This window comes from Vombatus ursinus, unplaced genomic scaffold (assembly GCF_900497805.2).
Source record: "Vombatus ursinus unplaced genomic scaffold, bare-nosed wombat genome assembly UNPS02014872.1, whole genome shotgun sequence".
Lineage (NCBI taxonomy): Eukaryota > Metazoa > Chordata > Mammalia > Diprotodontia > Vombatidae > Vombatus > Vombatus ursinus.
The window spans coordinates 495,622-514,948 of NW_020954650.1; the positions used below are offsets into that span (position 1 = coordinate 495,622).

Below are 19,327 nucleotides of genomic sequence, written 5' to 3' on the forward strand. Positions count from 1 at the left end.
AATAGGAGAAATAAAAATTAAAACAACTGCAAAGATGCCTAAAAATTGGAAATAGTCACTGGCTAAGGGAGAACAGTCATCTTAATACTCTGTTGATGGAGCCATGAACTGGTTGAACTGTTTTGGACGATAATTTGGAAATATTCAAGAAAAGTCATCAATCTGCTCATACCTTTTGACCCACTGTTGCCATTCCTGGAGATATATCCCCAAGAAGGTCAAAGACAGAAACAAAGGCCCACTATACACGAAAATATTCATAGTAGTACATTTTGTGGTGGTAGAAAACTGGAAGTGGTGTCCATTGATAGGAACATGGCTCAACAAGTTATGGGATATAAGTACAATGGAATATAGTTGTACCATGATGAATATGGGAAATTTTGAGAAACATTAGAAGATTTATATAAACTGATGCAGAGTAAAGTAAGCAGAACTAAAAGTTCTGCTTACTTTACTCTGCATCAGTTCGTATAATACAGAATATATAGAACATAATATAGAATGATACAACAAAGCAAATGAAAAAGATGACTAAAAGGCAACTGAAACTTGAGTAACTGAAAAACCAATAATGGTCCAGGAGAATAGATAATGAAATCTGTTTCCCTGTTCATGGCAGAGAGGCAGGGAACTATGAGGACAGGATTTCATTGTATCCACTGGCAGATGTTTTCACTTTTTGCTTAACAGTTTTTCTTTGTTACAAGGGAGTCTTTCAGTTGGATGGGTAGGTGAGGGAATTGGAACAAGTATTTAAACAAAGGGCATAAATAACATGTTTAAAAAAATCTCCAAGAGAAAATACCACTTCTTGTTACAGGACTGGAAAGTAAAATTGAGTTAGATACACAATAAAAAGAATTTGTTTTAATGGGTTACAGAAATTTCTTAGAAAAACTGTATAGGGAGTTACAGTTAAATAAGCCAATATACAAAAGTCACTTGTTTTGGCCTTATTTCAAAGATTTCTCCCTGTCCCCCAGAGGAATGTTTAATTCTTTCTTTCTGTGGGGAACTCTGTTTTGCCTAAAGGGTAGCAAAATAAGAGAAATGGAAAACGCCTTTTAAGTTTCACTGAATATTTCACTTAATATTGGAGTGGAAGTTAGAAGCACAATCTTTCCCAGATCAAGATGAATTAGTCAGGATTGAGGATTCACTATGTGACTGTGGCTTGGGCGATAGGAAAGCAAGGCCAAGATATTCTCTTAGTCCTGCCTCCCAACAGTGACTGCAAGCACAAGGCCTTCCATATTATGTGCCCAGAGCCATTTTGACCACTAGGGGCCAGTAATTGCTTTCATCATTAACTCATTAATTGAAGAAAAACAGAAAGTTTAACAGTGGTATAAATTAAACCATATTTCACTGCAAAATTAAATAACAATTTAATAAGCTGCCATAAAGTGACATGTTCAATCATACTGGGAGTCTGTATACTGAGTGCCTTCCCCCAACACTCCCCTCCCCCGCCTTTTTTTTTAACTTCTCAATTTTTAATCACAAAAGGAATTCTATTAGAACATCACTATGAACCTCAGAGTAGAATTCTGTATAGGATGGGTCAGTCATGAGGAATAAGCTACCAAAGTACCAAGTGAACCTTATTAAAAGGTAGCCTTATCTATAAGTCAAGTCCATGGCGTGGCTCTTCTGTGAAATACAGAGCAAGCTAATGAATTTATACTTCCTAGCAAGTTTCTACTGTACACATTTTCATCTGTTAACTTTCTAGAGTTCTGAAGTTGGTTTTAAATCACTTGTACATTTCACTTAATGTGTTCAATAACACTTATCATGAACAACAATAATTCTCATCCACAAAGTGAAAAATTAGATTATTTACCACTAGTACAAGTGGTATTCTTTATACCAATTATAAGTGGTTTGTTTGTTTGTTTTTAAACACTTCTATGAGCAATTTCTTTTTTGATTTACATTTTCTTGCTTAATGCAAATATCTGTCAATCATAGGTGGTCATTGCCAGGCCTTCTGTCCAGCTCCAAGTCATAGAATAGATGACTTAACAAGATGTTCAAGAACAAGGGAGGATTCTCTTTGGAGCTTTTGTAGAGCTCGATTATCAGCACAAGTGTTATGTACACTTACTCAGATTCCTCCTTTATCCCCACACTTCTCAATCCACATCACCAACCAACTAGATCATACTGGTCCTACAAGTTAGGTCCATTATTCTTCCTTCTCAACAGAGCAAACTCTAAAGTTTTCTTTGAGTTATTATGCATCCTACAACCAATCCTTCAGGTCACAGAAAGTACACCATGCCAAGGGTATCCAGGGGAGTACAATGATTGTGTCTGACAGGGCTTGTTAGCTACAATTGGGTAATTAACAGAATTCCAAGTTTTGAATTTTCAAATAAAGATTATTCATCCAGGAAAGAGTCTTTACTTATCTTGTTGTTACAGTCTGACACCTTTACCTCTACCTTTTGCTTCCCGATCACAATGACAGGAGAGATAAGAAGAGGAACAACACAACTGAAGCCAAGGTTTCCAAAGAAGGTTGCCCCAAGATAACTGATTGGGAACTGCACTGAGTGTCTTCGTATGGTTGTCTGCTGCTTCTTGCATGACTCTTAGAATTTCATGAAAATGATTTTCGGTTTTCGAAGTTAATGGATGTCTCTCCTTTGGGTCTTTGGAGATATCAAAGAGAAGGGGTGGATTATGACGGGTGACGTAATGCCCATTGCAAAAGCACACATGGGTTGGAAAACAGCCATTGGAATCATCTGGTTTAAACTTTGGTGTGAAGAAAAAAGCTTTCCAGATAGATGTGCCTACAATAAAAAAAAAAAAGACAAAAACTGATGGTGTAATCACAAAAAAATAAAAAATAGATATTATCAAACTACAGTGAGTACTTACCATTGCTAGCACATGACATATATTTCTTATGAACTCCCAATAAACAAGACAAAATATTTGCCAAGAAATTACTGTAATCTCAGATTTTCACATAGCAACCTAGGTAAAGATCTGTGAATCTGTCAGTGTGAGCAGCCCTTTCATTGGTTTAGGACACTCACTATGCCTCTACAACTCAGACAATGGTCTTAGTGAGTTTCCAGAGCCAAACAATTCACTACTAAGTGAACAACTGTGTGACAAGTGTTTCTACATTTAGCTAGATTGGTTTTCAGACTTAACAGACATAATAAATACGACCATTCTAAATTTTTTGTTTTTTCTGACTTGTTACGACTTGCCAGGGATTGCTCTTTGTTGATAGCCTTTAAGAACTGAGTATCACTCCAATAGCATAATATGGCTAAGTGTGGACCTGCAATTGTCTTTATTGGGAAAGCTTATATAAAATTACATAAAACTGTAAAATATGAAAAAAAAGCTCCAAATTCTGTTGTCATTTCAAAACTTTTATATTCTGAGTTACAGCAAGAAGCATTAACAAATGCAACTTTGAGCAAATTAAATTGTTCATTAAAGGAAAGAACAACTTTTTTACTGAGGCAAAATGGAATCTGATAGAATTATTGCCTGGAGTCTTGAACTTCTTAATGTTTATAGAAAATAGATTTGCCAGTATTATAATAGGTTATGGGGCAATTTCTCAATTTCATCTCATACATCTATGGACTAGCATTTTTGGGGGGAGCTGAATGTTATCAAAGGAAATGTTTCATTGAATGTTAGAAAGAAGTATGAAAATCTTGTTACCCAGCATAATAACCTGGGTCATTCAAAACCCTTCAACTTTCCTTACCTTCTCTATATTTAACCAGTTGCTAAGTCTTAGAGATTTTATCCCTACAACATCTCTCACATCTCTCCTGTCCATTCATGGTCACCACACTATATCAGCCCTCATTTCTCTCATAAGCTACTGTAATAGCCTTCTAAATGTCTCTGTAACAACAGTGTCTTTACTCTCCAACCTATCTTCCACATAGCTGTGAAGTTAATATTCCTCAAGTACAGATCTGACCATGTCACTCCCCTGCTACAGAAGCTTCAGGGCTCCCTTTTGTTCTATAACAAAATGCAAACTTCTCTGTTTATATTTTTGGGGGGGTGAGGCAATTGGGGTTAAGTGACTTGCCCAGGATCACATAGCTACTAAGTGTCAAGCATCTGAGGCCGGATCTGAACTCAGGTCCTCCTGACTCCAAGGCCAGAGTGCTTTCCACTACACCACCTAGCTGCCCCTGTTTATAATTTTAAATCCTTAATTATGTAGCTCAAAACTAACTTTCAGGGGCAGCTAGGTGGTGTAGTGGAAAGCGCTCCGGCCTTGGAGTCAGGAGGACCTGAGTTCAGATCCAGCCTCAGACGCTTGACACTTACTAGCTGTATGACCCTGGGCAAGTCACTTAACCCCACTGCCTAACCAAAAAACAAACAAAAAACAACTAACTTTCTAAACTAAATTTACATCATCCCTTCCCCTCCCCTAAAAAAACCAATATTCCAGTCAAACTGGACTTTCTGCTGTTCACGGTTCATGACATCCTTTGCAAAGGCTATTCCTTATGCCTCAGATGTTCTTCCTCTCCACCTTCAATTCTGGAATTCCTAGCTTCTTTCAAAATAAATTTCAATGGCCAGCTACCATGAGATGTTTCTCATCTTCTCTGCAGCTATCACTGTCTCTTCTCCATCACTATCCTCCAACTACTTCATGCTTACTTTTATATGCATTTTGTTTTTGAGAGTCAGTAAGGAAGATTTGGGTTTGTTGTATTGACACATCCCGGCTGAGTGATCCTGGGCAAATCATTGAAATTTCATTGGCTCAGACAATTATTTAAGAGTAAATTTTAGAGAAGGTGCTGATTTTCATTAGTAGAGAGAATTTTCTCATTGGGAATGTCTTATACCTGTGGAGTCACAGGTCTGATATACCTACACACAATTAGATTTATTTATTTGCGTACATGTTGTTTCAGTCTCTTCTCCATCCTGGTCTCCCTCCTTCCATAGAATGTAAGCTCCTTGAAAGGCTATTTTTCTTTGTCTTTGCAACCTTATCACCTAGTATGGTCTCTGGCTCAGGGAAGATGTAAACAAATGCTTGCTGAGTTGTATGGGCATGTCATTTAAACTAGCTACTGATTAGGGAAAGATGTGGCACAAACAGGGAAGTGGGAGAAGGAAAGAATTTTTGGTAGCATTTTTAGTGTGAGAAAAGGCAAAAGATGTGGGAAAGGACAGGACATGTTTGAAAAATGATAAACAGTTCAAGTTGGCTGAAACACAGAGTTTGTGAAAGGGATTACTGGAAGATAAGGCTAACGAGGCAGACTGAGGCTGAATTACAGAGGGCTTTAAATCCTAAATTGAGTTTGGACTTTATTTCATTTGCAGGGGTGTGTGTGTGTGTGTGTGTGTGTGTGTTTGTACATATATATATAATTTCTTATGACAGCTTATTACAATCCTCAGTATAAGTTTAGCAAGAAGAATAAAAGCCTGGATCTAGAGTTGGAAGAAACCTTAGAGGTAATTTAGTCCAACTCCTTCATTATCCCAAGAGGCTAAATGACTTGTTCAAAGTCACACAGGGAGTATAAATATCAGATGCAGGATATGAACCGAGGTCCTCTTCCTCCAGAGCCAGTGTTCTTTCCTATGTACTGAATAGGAAGTGAGTGTTCTGTCACTATTTATGTATTGAGCACATTCAGCTTCTAAAGATTAGGTCAGGGTGAAACACAGATGATTCAGACTACAAAGAGAATTTAGGGACATAGAAACTAAGAATCCGTAACAGCCTTAAAAGTAAGTCAGTAACCTTAAGATTCTTTGCATCCTCCTCCTTCATTCTTCCCACATATGACACATTAGTTTCAGGAGCTTATTCAACGACAAGCTGACAGTAAGGAAATTTTCTAGTTCACTTAGACTCTTCTTACACTCAGTAATCAGGGACAGCTGGGTGAAGGTTGTTACAGAATGAGGGGGGAAAAAAATACTCTAATGGTTCCTTACAACATTACAAACTGGGAGGATGTTTTAAACTTGACATTTCTTCAAGTTACAATGTGTGCAAAATTCTGAGAGAGTGCTGGCTCCCAGAATAGAGTGACATTTTTAAGGGCCTATAACTTCCATTTTCTTTTGAAAACTCCTACTCATTTATTGAAATATGGTTCAATTCTTCCATTTTTATGTCAATTGAAAGATTAACATAAGGATCTGTCAAAAAGTATCAAAAGATACTTTAGGTATCTTTACTGGGAAGGCCAATGCCAGTTATTATGCTGAGCTTTATGTCTGTAGAATTTACATATATAATATAGAAATATTAATTGAAAATTATTCAGTAACATTAAAGATTTAAGAATTTAACAAGATCTAAGATCTAAGAATATCTAAGAATTAAGAACTATTTAAAAACGAAAAGGTAGAGAGGCTAACTATATTTTGTAATATTTCTTATTTGAGCAACATAGGCTCAATTAAACAATAAAAAGAAGATATCAACATTTAATTGCTGACATGGTCATATACGGCCTCAATTTCCTTTATTTCGCTACATTCTTCTGTTCTTTAGCAATCAGGGATTGTAAATGCTTAAGTATATTCTTTGATAGGAAGGCAATAAATGCCCAGTCATTTAGTGGACTTTTACTGACATTTTCAACGCACATATCATTTGCTTGAAGTATTCAGTTTTGCTTATGTTTAGAAAACATTTTTATTTTCAGTTCCTTCTTTTCACAGAAGAAATGTTTATGGACAACCCAGGAAGTAATTTGACTTATTTTCTTTTAGCTAGTGAAATCATTTAAAATGAGGATCACACTCTTAAAATAAAAAAGGCAGTTGTGTATGTGCATGTTTCATAATTATTAGTGGACTCTGATGAATGAAACCACTATTTCCAGCAGGGGCTAGGAGAGGAGTCAGGGAGAATAACAGCAACATCTGAGGCTCAAACTATGTGTCAGTAAATTAACAATACATATTTAGTACCTCCTTGGTGAAAAGAACTCATTGTATGACAGGGTATTTGTGTATAACGGTGTGTGTGTGTGTGTACCAGCTCTTTAGAAAGCTGCCCTGCTTTTGTTCAGCCAAGACTTGCTTTACAAAACTTTGCCTTATACCCTATGAACATGATCCAATATGGCAGCCTAGTATTTCAGAAATGATACATTTCTCCAACTTAGGGAAGGAGAATAGGGCACAAAATCAGGGCACTACATCATTACAATTCACCCACAGTACAGACAAACCTCTCTCTCTCATACATACATATGTATGTATATATTTCATTTTTTAAAACAGGTAGAAAGGAACCTCATATGAAAAAAGTCCCAAAGTTAATATGAAGGCACACAAGATATAATGTAGTTGATAAGATATAATGTTGACAAAAACTTAAATGTCATTTTGTAATGGTTGTGTCTTTGTCTAACATCAGTGGTAAATTTCAAATAGTCTGATTTCAATCATCCCCAAATATTATTAAATAGTTAAATAGCTAAAACTATTTGGAGAAACAACTATGACAATCCCTAAAAATGTGAACAATACTATGACAAAGGTTATAATCCACTTTGTTTATATGATTTTTAAGGATGGTGAGCATGTTATGAAAGACAGCATTTTCTTTTTCCATTGAGGAAACAGGGTATCTACATACGTCACTTCATTAGTACTGTGAGAGCAGGCCTCAACCGATTCTTTGTATCTCTCCATATGGACTAGCAGAGTTTCTTTGGTTCTATAACTATATTAGGTCACATTTCCATAGAATTTTTATAAAGTTTACAGAGTGGTTTTCTTAATATAACCCTGTGAAGTAGGTAGTGGAGTTAGTAGTTCCATTTTACCAATAAAGAAATTGAGGAACATAGAGTTTAAATGACTTGCTCAAGGTCACACAGCTAGTAACACATCTGGGACTACAACCAAATTAAACAATTCCAAATTCATTGATTCTATTCCAAGCATTCAATAGATGTTGACCTACACAAACAAGAAAAGGATCTGTGACACATTTAGCTTAGGGAACTGACAATATGGGAACTCCCTCTATCAATATTGATAAAAATATAATCTATGATTCAATAAATTAGCCCTAGGGAATTGCCTGAGACAGGCATAAAATAGGAGAAGGGTTTTGTCTAGTACTACAAATCTAGTATGTGTCATAGGCAAGATTTGACTTACTAAATCTAAACATAGCATTCCATCTACTACACTATGCTGCCTTTGGAAATATTGAATTAAAGTGTTGAAGGTAGTTAGATTCACTATGGATTCCTAATTTCAAGGTTTTTAAAAAATTATGATTAATTAGAAAATAGTCCTTGATCATGGTCATAGGCAATAATTTTCTTAAGATTTTAATTCATGTAAAGATTTATAATCAGATTTAAAATTAATATTTTGAATTCATACTCTATACATGCATCTTAGACATCCTTGAGCATGTTTTGAGACAGGAACAGGAACGCTTTTGCAAACCATACTGTATGCCATAATAAATCTTCACAGTCCAACAAATGACTGAAAGGTGAAAAGAGTAAAATATCTCTCTGTACCTATTGTTTGTTAACTATTAAAAATTACACGTGATTTTTTTTTTTAGAATAAAATACTGTCATTAAGGCTCTCCTCTAATAAGGTGTTTCCATGGATATGTCAAAATTATACAATGTTCTCTGAGAGATATAAAAGAGATAAGTTTATACACTGACCCTCTAAAGATTAATATAGAAACAAGCATCAAACAGGAAGATATATGGGTCTTCTACCATCATGGGAGATGTCTAGAACAGATGGAAGAGGATTTGATAGATGATGAAGCCTTCCAGATGCTCTCATTTGTGTGTGGCATAATGTTAACTGTGTCAAGCACCAGCACATTATAGACTTTTGCATGAGATCCATAGGAAAGGAATAAGCACTGAACTGTGATTTCATTAGCATGAGGAAGTCCCAGATGAGAAAATTCCCTTTAATAATTCCAGTCAGTATCTCCTCTGAAACTTACAGTTTTTAACAGCTGCCTAGTGTACTGAGGGATTAAATTACTTGCCCACATTCAGAAAAGCATCATGTGACAGAGATGAAAACTGAGTCTTCCTGGACGTGAGGTTGGTTCTATTCACAATCCCGCGGTGCCCGAAGTCACCTTAAGATACTAAAATAACAAAGTTTAAGACCTGGAATGGAGCTTAGAGATTATTTAGTTCTTTCCTCCCATTTTACAATTGAAGAAATTGTCCTACAACTGGGCTATAATTCTGTGATTTGCCAAAAGTCATACAAGTGGCAAATGATAGAGGTTTGAACCAAGGCTTCATGACTCCAAATCCAAGCTCATACCATGTTGATAATCCCACCAGCTAAAACAAGCATGGTAGTAGATATACAGATAGATAGATAGATAGATAGATAGATAGATAGATAGATAGATAGACAGGCAGACAGACAGACAGATAGACAGATATATCGATATATACATATATAGATATCGATACAACAAACAGGACAGTAAGATACTAGCTGCGGCCAATCGTCCTAAAGAGGACATCATTCTCTGTTCTTCTGAAGCTGTTAATAGCTGTAACAGTTTATTCAGATGGTTCAAAATAATTCCCTTGCTTAGGCTTCACAATCCAAGAAGAGATAGTATTATCTCATGGGCTGAATTAGAGGTGTAGAATAATGGTACCACAGTGGAAGGCACAGACAAAACTTGGGAGACTGTGAGTAATGAGGGATTTTACATTTGCCTTATATTATAATTATTTGTGTACTTGTATTATCCCTCCTACTAAATCAAGGGTTCTTAACTTAGACTATTTGCTGAAGTCTATGAATTCCTTCTCAGAATGTTTCCAAATTATAGAGGAAAATTATAGATGTAATTTTTCCCATTCAAGTTCACAGAACCCCAGAAGTAATATAACCATGGACTTTGAGAATCTATTAACCCTCGGCTAATAACTTATTCTCTAGATAAGGATGCAACATTATTTCATTTTTTTTCTTTGCATTTTATATTTGCATGAAGGGAATGAAAATGGCAGGAGGTGAATGGCTGGGGAGGAAGCCAATGGGTATTTGGATACAAAGAATTTAAACAAGTTAAGGATCTTCATCTCTGGAAAAATTGTTAGGGAAATTTCCCTAGCTGGGGGCTAAGAGCTACATGGCGGAGTTTTGCAGCTGTTGTTGTTTTATGAATAGGGCAATGACTGGCATAGCTAGGGTAGCTAGGTGGCATACTGGAAAAGGTATGGATTTGTAGTTGGAAAAAACTGAATTCAAATCCTGCCTCTGATACTTACTAGATTATGTGACACTGGGCAAGTCTTGTTAGATTGTTTCCCAATCTGTAAAATTTGAATGACAATAATACCTGTCTCTTGGGTTTGTTTGGGGGATCAAATTAAACGACATATGTGAAGTGCCTTGCAAACAGTAAATCACTATATAAATGCCAGCTATTAATAATAACCTGGACTAATAAGCTCACTAAAATAGCAGAGAAAGTAATTCATATGGACCTGAGGATGAATTGTCCCTAAATAAGCAAACCAACAAAAAGTTCTCAAGCTTATCTCCCTACAGCCCAGCTAGGTAATCTGAAACATTATGGTGTAAAGCAAGAATCTTCATTCCTTCAGTATGAAAGAAGTGAGGAAAGCAAATGGAGTATAGATGAGGGACTGAGCAATGGTCACATTCAAAGCCAGACCAGTGGGTAGAAACAGATACAGTCCAAGAGGAACCATTCCCTCCTGTTTTAAAATGGGAGAAAGGGAAAGCCCTCTTCATCCAAACTACGCCCTTCACTGACATATCTGCTAGTTATGTAAGTAGCAAATAAAAGGAAAGAGAGCCTAGGACTCCAAACTGGTTTTTAGTCTGGTCAATTATATTATCAAATAAGTGGTATCTTTTGAAAGGAAAAAGAGTCAGATGAGATCTCTTTAAAGCAATGTGAAATAGCCCTTATGAGTCTTGCTCCCTGGGTGATCTTGCTGCATGTATGCACATGCCTTTCTTCCTGTGATGAGTAGTATGGTTCCTGGGAAAACCTTAAATATTATGCTGTACTATAAGCTGTGTGAGGGTTTAAGCATAGAATAACAGAAAAGGCATGGATAATGCTGGTGTTGGTAGCAACAAAGTAGCAACAGCTATGTCCTTCATGGCACCGAGCCCTTTTCCATTGCTTTGTACATGTTAGTGTCAGAGATAATAGAAATCTGGCAGTCAGAAGTCACAGGATTCTTACACCTTATAAATATAGTGAATAATATTTACCCAAGATAAAATGCTTATTACCCCCTCAGTATATTCCTGACTTCACACTCATTAAAGTAAATGACAAAATGTCTCACACATTTCTGTAGGACCATAAAAAATGGCAAATGCAAATGTACAGAGAGATAACTTAATTAAAGGACACTGGTCTTTAGTTTCCTTCCAGCATCTAATTTGATGGACTTGTGTACTCCAAATCTAGGATGGTTCAGTTGCAATTTTTAGAATTTCTTAAAGATATCAGGTAAACTGGAGGAAAAGTCAATTAAGATGTCTTGGAGAGATGGTTAATAAGGAAAGACTATACAATCAGTCCTCAACCATGAACAAATAGGCTTATTTAAACAGAAAATCCTCAGAATGCAGATTAAACGCAACCCAGCTGAACTCTTTCAACATTCCCTTCCAAACAACTTTAAAATAACATCTCAAATTATATTTTGGAGTGGCAAAACCGACAAAAGGCCAGGTTAAGACTTTTTTTCCAGCCTAAGACAATTTGAGAGATTGGCATGAGAGGTTTGTGACAACAGGGTAAAAGCCTTTCTTGAGCCCACAAAGGTGGCAGCAGCAGCAGTAGCCAAAGCAGCAGCAGCAGATCAGGAGTTCTCAGCTCAGACATGACAAGGAGGTCAAACAGCTAGTCTTTGTTGGCACTGGGTCCAGCCGCACTGACTCACATCTCTATCTCTCATATACAATTCCATGTCGCAGCGCCAGAGCTAAAAGGAACACTGGGGGGGGGGGGGGGAAGGGGGTTGGTCACAAGGGAGCAGGGTCGCTAGTCACAATTCCAAGACAAAGAGAGTGCTAGCTCCTATGGCTGCAGGGGTCCAGGGGGCCTTTCTGGATAAAAACAAAGTTTGGAATATGATATTCCAGAAGGCATAGGAGCTAGGATTACAACCAAGAATAAACTATCCAGCAAAACAGAGTAAAATTCTTCAGGGGAAAAAATGGATATTTAATAAAATAGAGTAATGCTTTCAAGCATTCCTAATGAAAAGACCAGAATTGAATAAAAACCTGAAATTCAAACACAAGACTCAAGAGAAGCATAAAAAGATAAACATGAAAGAGCAGTCATAATGGGCTCAATAAAGCTAAACTGTTTACATTTCTATATGGGAAAATGATCCATGTAACTCTTAAGAATTTTATCATTTGTTTATTAAATGGAGTTTACACAGACAGAGGGCATGGATGTGAATTGATTATGTTGAAATGATCTAAAAAAAATGAAGGGATAAGAAAAAGGGATGTATCGGGAGAAAGGGGAAGGGAGAGGTAGAATGGGAAAATTTTTCTCACTCAAAAGAGGCATTGAAGAAAGAGCTTTAGGGCAGCTAGGTGGCTCAGTGTATAGAGCACCGGCCTTGAAGTCAGGAGGACCTGAGTTCAAATACGGCCTCAGACCAAACACTTTACACTTACTAGCTGTGTTACCCTGGGCAAGTCACTTAACCCCAATTGCCTAAAAGAAAAAAAAAAGCTTTAACAATGGGAAGGGAAATAAGAAGGGTGGCAGGCAATGCTAGAACCTCATTCTCATTAAAATTGGTTCAAAGAGGGAAGAATATATATATTTACACACTCAGTTGGGTATAGAAATATAATATTCAATAAGGAAATAGGACGAGAATGGGGATAAGAGAAAAGGGGGCATTCATCATATTAAGGAAGGAAGTGGTGGGAAGCAAAATAGACTTTTGAAGAGCTACAGGATAAAAAGAGAAAGAGAGAAGAAAATAAGATGGAGGAAAATACAGTTAGTAATCATAAATGTATGTGAATGTGAATGGGATAAGCTCACTCATAAAATAAAATCAGATAGTAGAATTGATTAGAAACCAAAAATCTAACAATATGTTGTTTATAAGAGGCTCACTTGAAACAAAAAGACACACACAGAGTTAAAATAAAGGGCTGAGCAGAATCTAATATGTTTTAGGTGAACTAAAAAAATCAGGGATAGCAATCATGATCTCAAAAAAAAGCAAAAGCAAAAAGGGAACTAATTAAAAGGGAAAATCAGAGAAACTACATTTTGTTAAAAGGTACCATAGAAAATGAATATCAAAAATGTTTACAGCAAATTTCTCTGATAAAGGCCTCTTTCTCAAATATATATTGAGTATAAAACTAAGTCAAATTTATAAAAATAAGAGTCATTTTCCAAATGATAAATAGTCAAAGGATATAAACAGGCAATTTTCAGAAAGAGAAATTACAGCTATTTATATGAAAAAAATTCTCTAAATCACTATTGATTAAAGAAAGGCAAATTAAAACAACTCTGAGGGAGGACCTCACACCTGGTTATTGTCCTTCATTCTTGAAGAGGACTAAAATCACATCACCAAGTTAGAATCAAGTTACAGCATGTTTGATTGCAGCTGATTACACTAATATAGTTCAGAATGCTCTACCACAGGTAGGTCACAAATAGTCCATGTGAACATTTGGGGAGGATTCTCTAAATTTGTGCATCTCATGTTTCTTTTGAGGTACTACAATTCTGCTTTGCTCATAGGCCACAGTATCTTCTTTGACAAATGCTGGAGAAGATGAGGGAAAAAAAAGTACACTAATGAACTGTTGGTGGAGTGTTGTACTGGTCTAACCACTGTGGAGGATAATTTGGAACAAGGCCCAAAGGGTTATAAAAATGTGCATACCCTTTGACCCAGCAATACTATTACTGGGTCTGTATCCCAAAGAGGGCAAAGGAAAAGGAAAAGGACCTATATGTACAAAATATTTATAGCAACCTTTTTGTGGTGGCAAAAATTGGAAATCAAGGGGATGCTCATCAACTGGAGAATACCTGAATAAGTTGTGGCATATGACTGTGATGAAGGAGTATTATAATGCTGTGGGAAATAACGAGGGGGTGGTTTCAGAAAAATATGCAAGACCTATATGAACTGATGCAAAGTAAAGTGAACTGGGAGATCATTATGCACAGTAATCACAATGTTGCAATGATGATCAACTGTGAAAGACTTGGCTACTCAGATAGATATAATGATCCAAGACAATTCCAAAAGACTCATGATGAAAAAATGCTATCTACCTCCAGAGAGAGAAGTGATGAAATATGAGTGCAAATTGAAGCAAAATTTTCCTCACTTTATTTTTCACGCTTTTTTAAAAATATGGCTAAAATGGAAAGGTTCTTCATGATTTCACATGTATAATTGATATTATTACTTGCCTTCTCAGTGGGTGTGGGTGTGAGTTGGAGACAGAGAATTTAGAATGCAGAATTTACAGAGAAAAGAATGTTTAAAATAATAATTTTTTTTAAAAAATATTTTTAAAATAAACAGAAAATACTATGACATTAGTCTGTTTCCTTGAAAGGACAGGCAGGGTCTTTGTTCTTTACCTTATTTAAGTTCTAATTTTTTTTAAAAAAAAAATCTATCTTTCTACCCAGGGAAGTGTTCCTCTTACACTTTGTAGGCGTCAACCCACTCTCAACTCCTTACAAATCTAATAATGTCTTACAGATTAGGGCCACTCATGGTTTTATTTCCCCCTCCTTCTATCCACTCTATAAGCTTCTGGCCTAGAATAATGAATTTTGAATTTTATATTCAATCTTACTAGTGTAGTTATCAACAGTGATAACACTCAAAGAAGCCTACAAATGATAAACCACAGGGTGTTATTCTCTTCTAGGCCTCTCCATTTTCAAACTGCACTATAACAAAATACAGCAAATTCTAGGAGGTTGTCTTTGCCAAAAATATGTTTTCGAGCAACTGACAGTTTAGGAAAATATATATGCAGCAGCATCATAAATAAAGAGATAAGTGGTCACAGATAACTTAATAGGACATGTATATTGGAGCACTTTTTGTCCATGTCTACAACAGGTTTATTTTAAGTTTGCTTCATTTCCAGTTTTGTAATGGAGCTACAAATCCACTTTAAAAAATATGTTGGGTCACAGGTTCACAGCCTTAGGGACTGTATATCAGAGATTATCTTCTACAACCCCCCAAATTAGGTACTTGAGGCCCAAAGCAGTTAAGCAATTTTCCCAAGATCATACAAAGCAATAACTAGAAATTATTTTAATGTTCATTTTGGTTTATAATGGGGCTATAACATATCTAAGAATCCCTTTTTCTGAGTTCCCAAGACCTGATTTTTCTTTCTCACTCATATTTGCTTTGGAGATTATTAACTCTTTTCAATACAAGGTATAGACACCTTTGGTTTATATTGTGGTATAGTGTATAGAAGAATATACACCATGGAAAAGAAATATCTGGATTATGTCCTAGTTTTGCTACTTACTAGTTGTATCAACTAGGGCAGTTAGTAGCATAGTGGCTAGAGCACTGGGCTTAGAATCAGGAAGATTCATCTTCCTGAGTTCAAATCTGTCCTCAGACACTTACTAGCTCTGTGACCCTGGGAAGTTACTTAACCATGTTTGCCTCAGTTCCCCATCTATAAAATGAGATGGAAAAGGAAATGGCAAACCACTCTAGTATCTTTGCCCCCCCAAAAAAACAAAAGTTGGACACAAATAAGACCACTGAACAACACTTGTGCCAACTATCTTCTCTGGGACTCAGTACCCTCATTAGTAAAATGGGAATAAAAATATCTGATATTACACATCTTTCAGTATTGTGAAGATAAGATGAAAAAGCATATCAAATTCCTTCGCAAACTATAAGTGCTATGCAATTATACTATTATCGGATCATTCAATTCAGTTCAATTAAAAAACAATAAGTGCCAACTCTGCATAAGGCACTGTACTAGGTACTGAGGACACAAAGATAAGTACCTAGCACGGTACTCATGGAACAACCAGGTAGCGAGCAATTGGTGACATAAGATTGGAGTTTAGGAAACTCACAATATAGATTAAGGACTCATTATATAGACATGGGAGTCATCTGTATAGAGATGATTACTGAATGTATTCAATCTAATGAGATCACCAAGAGAAGGAGTATGGGGAGAGAAGAAAGTTCAGGATAGAACCTCAGGAAACACACACACTTAATGGATAGGAATCAGATTATGATCCAGTAAAAGAGACAAAACGAAGAGTCAGGCAGGAGAAGAACCAAAAGATAAAAATATTACACAAGTGAAGGAAGGAGAGATTATCTTGGAGAAAGGAATAGCTGCTGAGAGGTCAAGTAGAATGAGGACTGATTGACAGAATGCCATTCGTTACCAATTAAACATAAGCAACAAGATGTTTTACATTGAGAGTTCTTGAGGGAGGGCTACAGAATACAAATTCAAATCATTTCAAAACTTTAATCTTTATTTTAATTCTCAGATTTTGAATTTCCTTGGTAAATGTTACATTGGTGATCACACCAAGACATTTTTTAATGGACTACTTTGGATGATAAACTTTGGGGTGGGGAAACATATAAAGTGCTTTGCACACAGGAAGGACTCAATAAATATCTGGGCATCAAACAAATTTAAACATAACAAACATTTTGTAATCCACTCAGCAGCATTTACAGTCATATTTCTAATATCTAACTATTTGGGTAGTTCTTGCAGCTTTGTCATATTTTTCCACTGTTAAGCTAAAAATAAAACAATGACAGTAGAATTAAAATTATTGGGCACAGACTAATTACTTCCCAAATATAATTTTGAAATTCTTGAGCTAATGAAATGCCAAAGAAAAGTGTTCATTATGCCTGCATACTAAGATAATTTATAAAAGGTACTGCATTAAGAATCAGAATAGACTTAATTCCAGTTCAGTCCAGAAAGAACGCAAGTATGCCAATTAACTCTTTTGTTACTGTTTTTCATTTAAAATTGTGCTCCCACATTATGATGCCAACTGGAGGCAAGCCACAGCTGTAAGCATAATGTTTTTGTCAACTTCATTCATGGGTTGCCCTATTCTTGTTAGTCTATCACTTTTTATTTTCTTTAACCAGGAAGCTGAGTCTGATGAGCTACAAAGGCACAGACAAGAGGCAGAGGTGAGAAACCTCCTCTAGATGGTAAACTTTAGGACTAACCATGTTGTTGAAAGTAAATTTAGAATACTGGGAAACAGAGGGCAACAACAAATCCAGTTGGTAGGGTAATCCAAATTAGGGTGCCATAGAAGTGGCTACTAGTTAAAGAAACCTGTCTGTACCACCTTCCAGATGGTGAATTTCTTCTCAAGAAAGGGTTTTCTAATCAAAATGCTAGGCTTTAAATATTAATGTAAGCTTAATATCTCATGTGGTACGGAAACTGGAAACTGAATTGATTATAAATATATTTAAAATAATCTGTAGATATTTTGAGCATCTGCACATCAATTGATTTCTTTTAGATTACTTATCTGTATAACATCTGCCATCATTAAAGAAAAAGTACATATTATCCCCAGAAGTATGGCAGAAATAAAAATAAAATCTATGAGAAGTCACTTAATCTCTGGGCCTCATTTTCCTTTTCTGTAAAATGAAGTGGGGTGAATTCTCTTCAAATTCAGGTCTTCCAACTCTAAGTCTAGTGCTTTTTCCACTACAACAGCATCATGTTTAATGAATGAATGAACGAATGAATGAATGAATGAAAACTATAAGAAAGCCCATAGAGCAGGAACTTAGAAAACACATTTAGCAACTCAGATAAATATGGTGTGGATAAGGAAAAAAATGTTAGAGAAAATTATAATATTTATGCTCATCACAGGAACTCTTTTTCTTAACTTCGGGGTAGGGTGGGGAGAAGAAGCCCATAAAGAACCACTTCAAGCTTTCTCCATATTCAACAAACAGGGAGGATAAGTTAGATAAGCAGTTGAGAAATGTGAGGTGAGAAGGGGCTACATATGGATGCTTCCCATGCACCTTCTCTATGTCTTGGCAATGAATGAAAGATTTCTTTTACTCAGTGTTCCATTTCCTGTGCAACACTAACCTCGTGGGGCAAAGATCTTACTGAAACAATTCTTTGTGGATGCTTCTTAATTTTCTTACATGAAGACTTCACTGATGATTCCAACTTTTTTCTTTTGCAACTACCCATAGTATTCATAATCTCTAGCCTGCATTCTAGCACTTCATACAATCTTTATATCTGAAGAGATCTCAAAGGGCATTTAGTTCAATATATAATTGAAATAAGATAACTTTTACTACCACTACCACCTATAACTAACATTGATAAAACACTTTTAGCTATGCAAACCATACACACATATATACATATATATGTATATATTATCTTAATGGCACCTCCAAATAGTCTTGTGAGATATGCATAAGAGAAATTATTATTCTCATTTCACAGATTAGTAAACGAGACTAGAGAGGCTAAACAGTTTGCGCATGATCATAAAGCTAGTATCAGGGGAAGAATGTGAATACAGGTCTTCCTGACTCTTAAATCCAGCATTCTATCTATAAACCCCCAAAGTAGTCTCAGCCTTTGCTTGAAGATCTTTAGTGACAGAACACCCACTACTATTGGAGGCCACCCACAATATTTTTCTATGACTCTAATTGTTACAGTGTCTTTTCTTATTACCCAAAATCTGCTTCCCTGCAACTTCTACCCATTGCTCCTAATTCAGCCCTTTAGGAACAAGTAGAACAGCTCTCATCCCTCTTTCTCAGGACAACTTTTCAGATACTTGAAAACAGATATCAAGTCTCCTCTAAGTTTTTTCTTCTCCAAATTAAACATCCCTAATTCCTTCAATCAATTCTTACATGGGATGACATGGTAGCCCTTCCTTCATCTCAATCTGGTTGCCCATTTTTAGTAAAGAAGGGAAGAAGGAAGTATAGAAGGGAGGATGGAAGAAAGGAAGGAAGGAAGGAAGAAAGGAAGGAAGGAAGGAAGGAAAGAAGGAAGAAGGGAACTTAGACAATGGTATGAAAGGTATATGAGAAGATACATAGGTTAGTGTGACATCATTATTAGAAAAGGATGACTAAGGATCTTGTGCCCCAAGATTGGAAATTTAGAGAGCACAAATAACATTAAAAAATGAATGTTTCCTTACCTGACAGCTCTAACTTCTTGGTAGGGGTGA

At 36.1% G+C, this 19,327-nt stretch overlaps 1 protein-coding gene across 9 annotated transcripts in view; it reads right to left on the reverse strand.

Moving 5' to 3' along the window:
* Positions 1 to 482: 482 nt before the first annotated feature.
* The window catches only part of STS (steroid sulfatase), a 175,887-nt gene continuing 157,042 nt past the window's right edge, over positions 483 to 19,327 (reverse strand). For all 9 annotated transcript variants that reach the window (XM_027842421.1, XM_027842415.1, XM_027842416.1 and 6 more), the window contains one exon: positions 483 to 2,807. In XM_027842421.1, the coding sequence (XP_027698222.1) occupies positions 2,428 to 2,807 (380 nt within the window). In that variant the 3' untranslated portion in view covers positions 483 to 2,427. The remainder of the gene's footprint in view (positions 2,808 to 19,327) is intronic.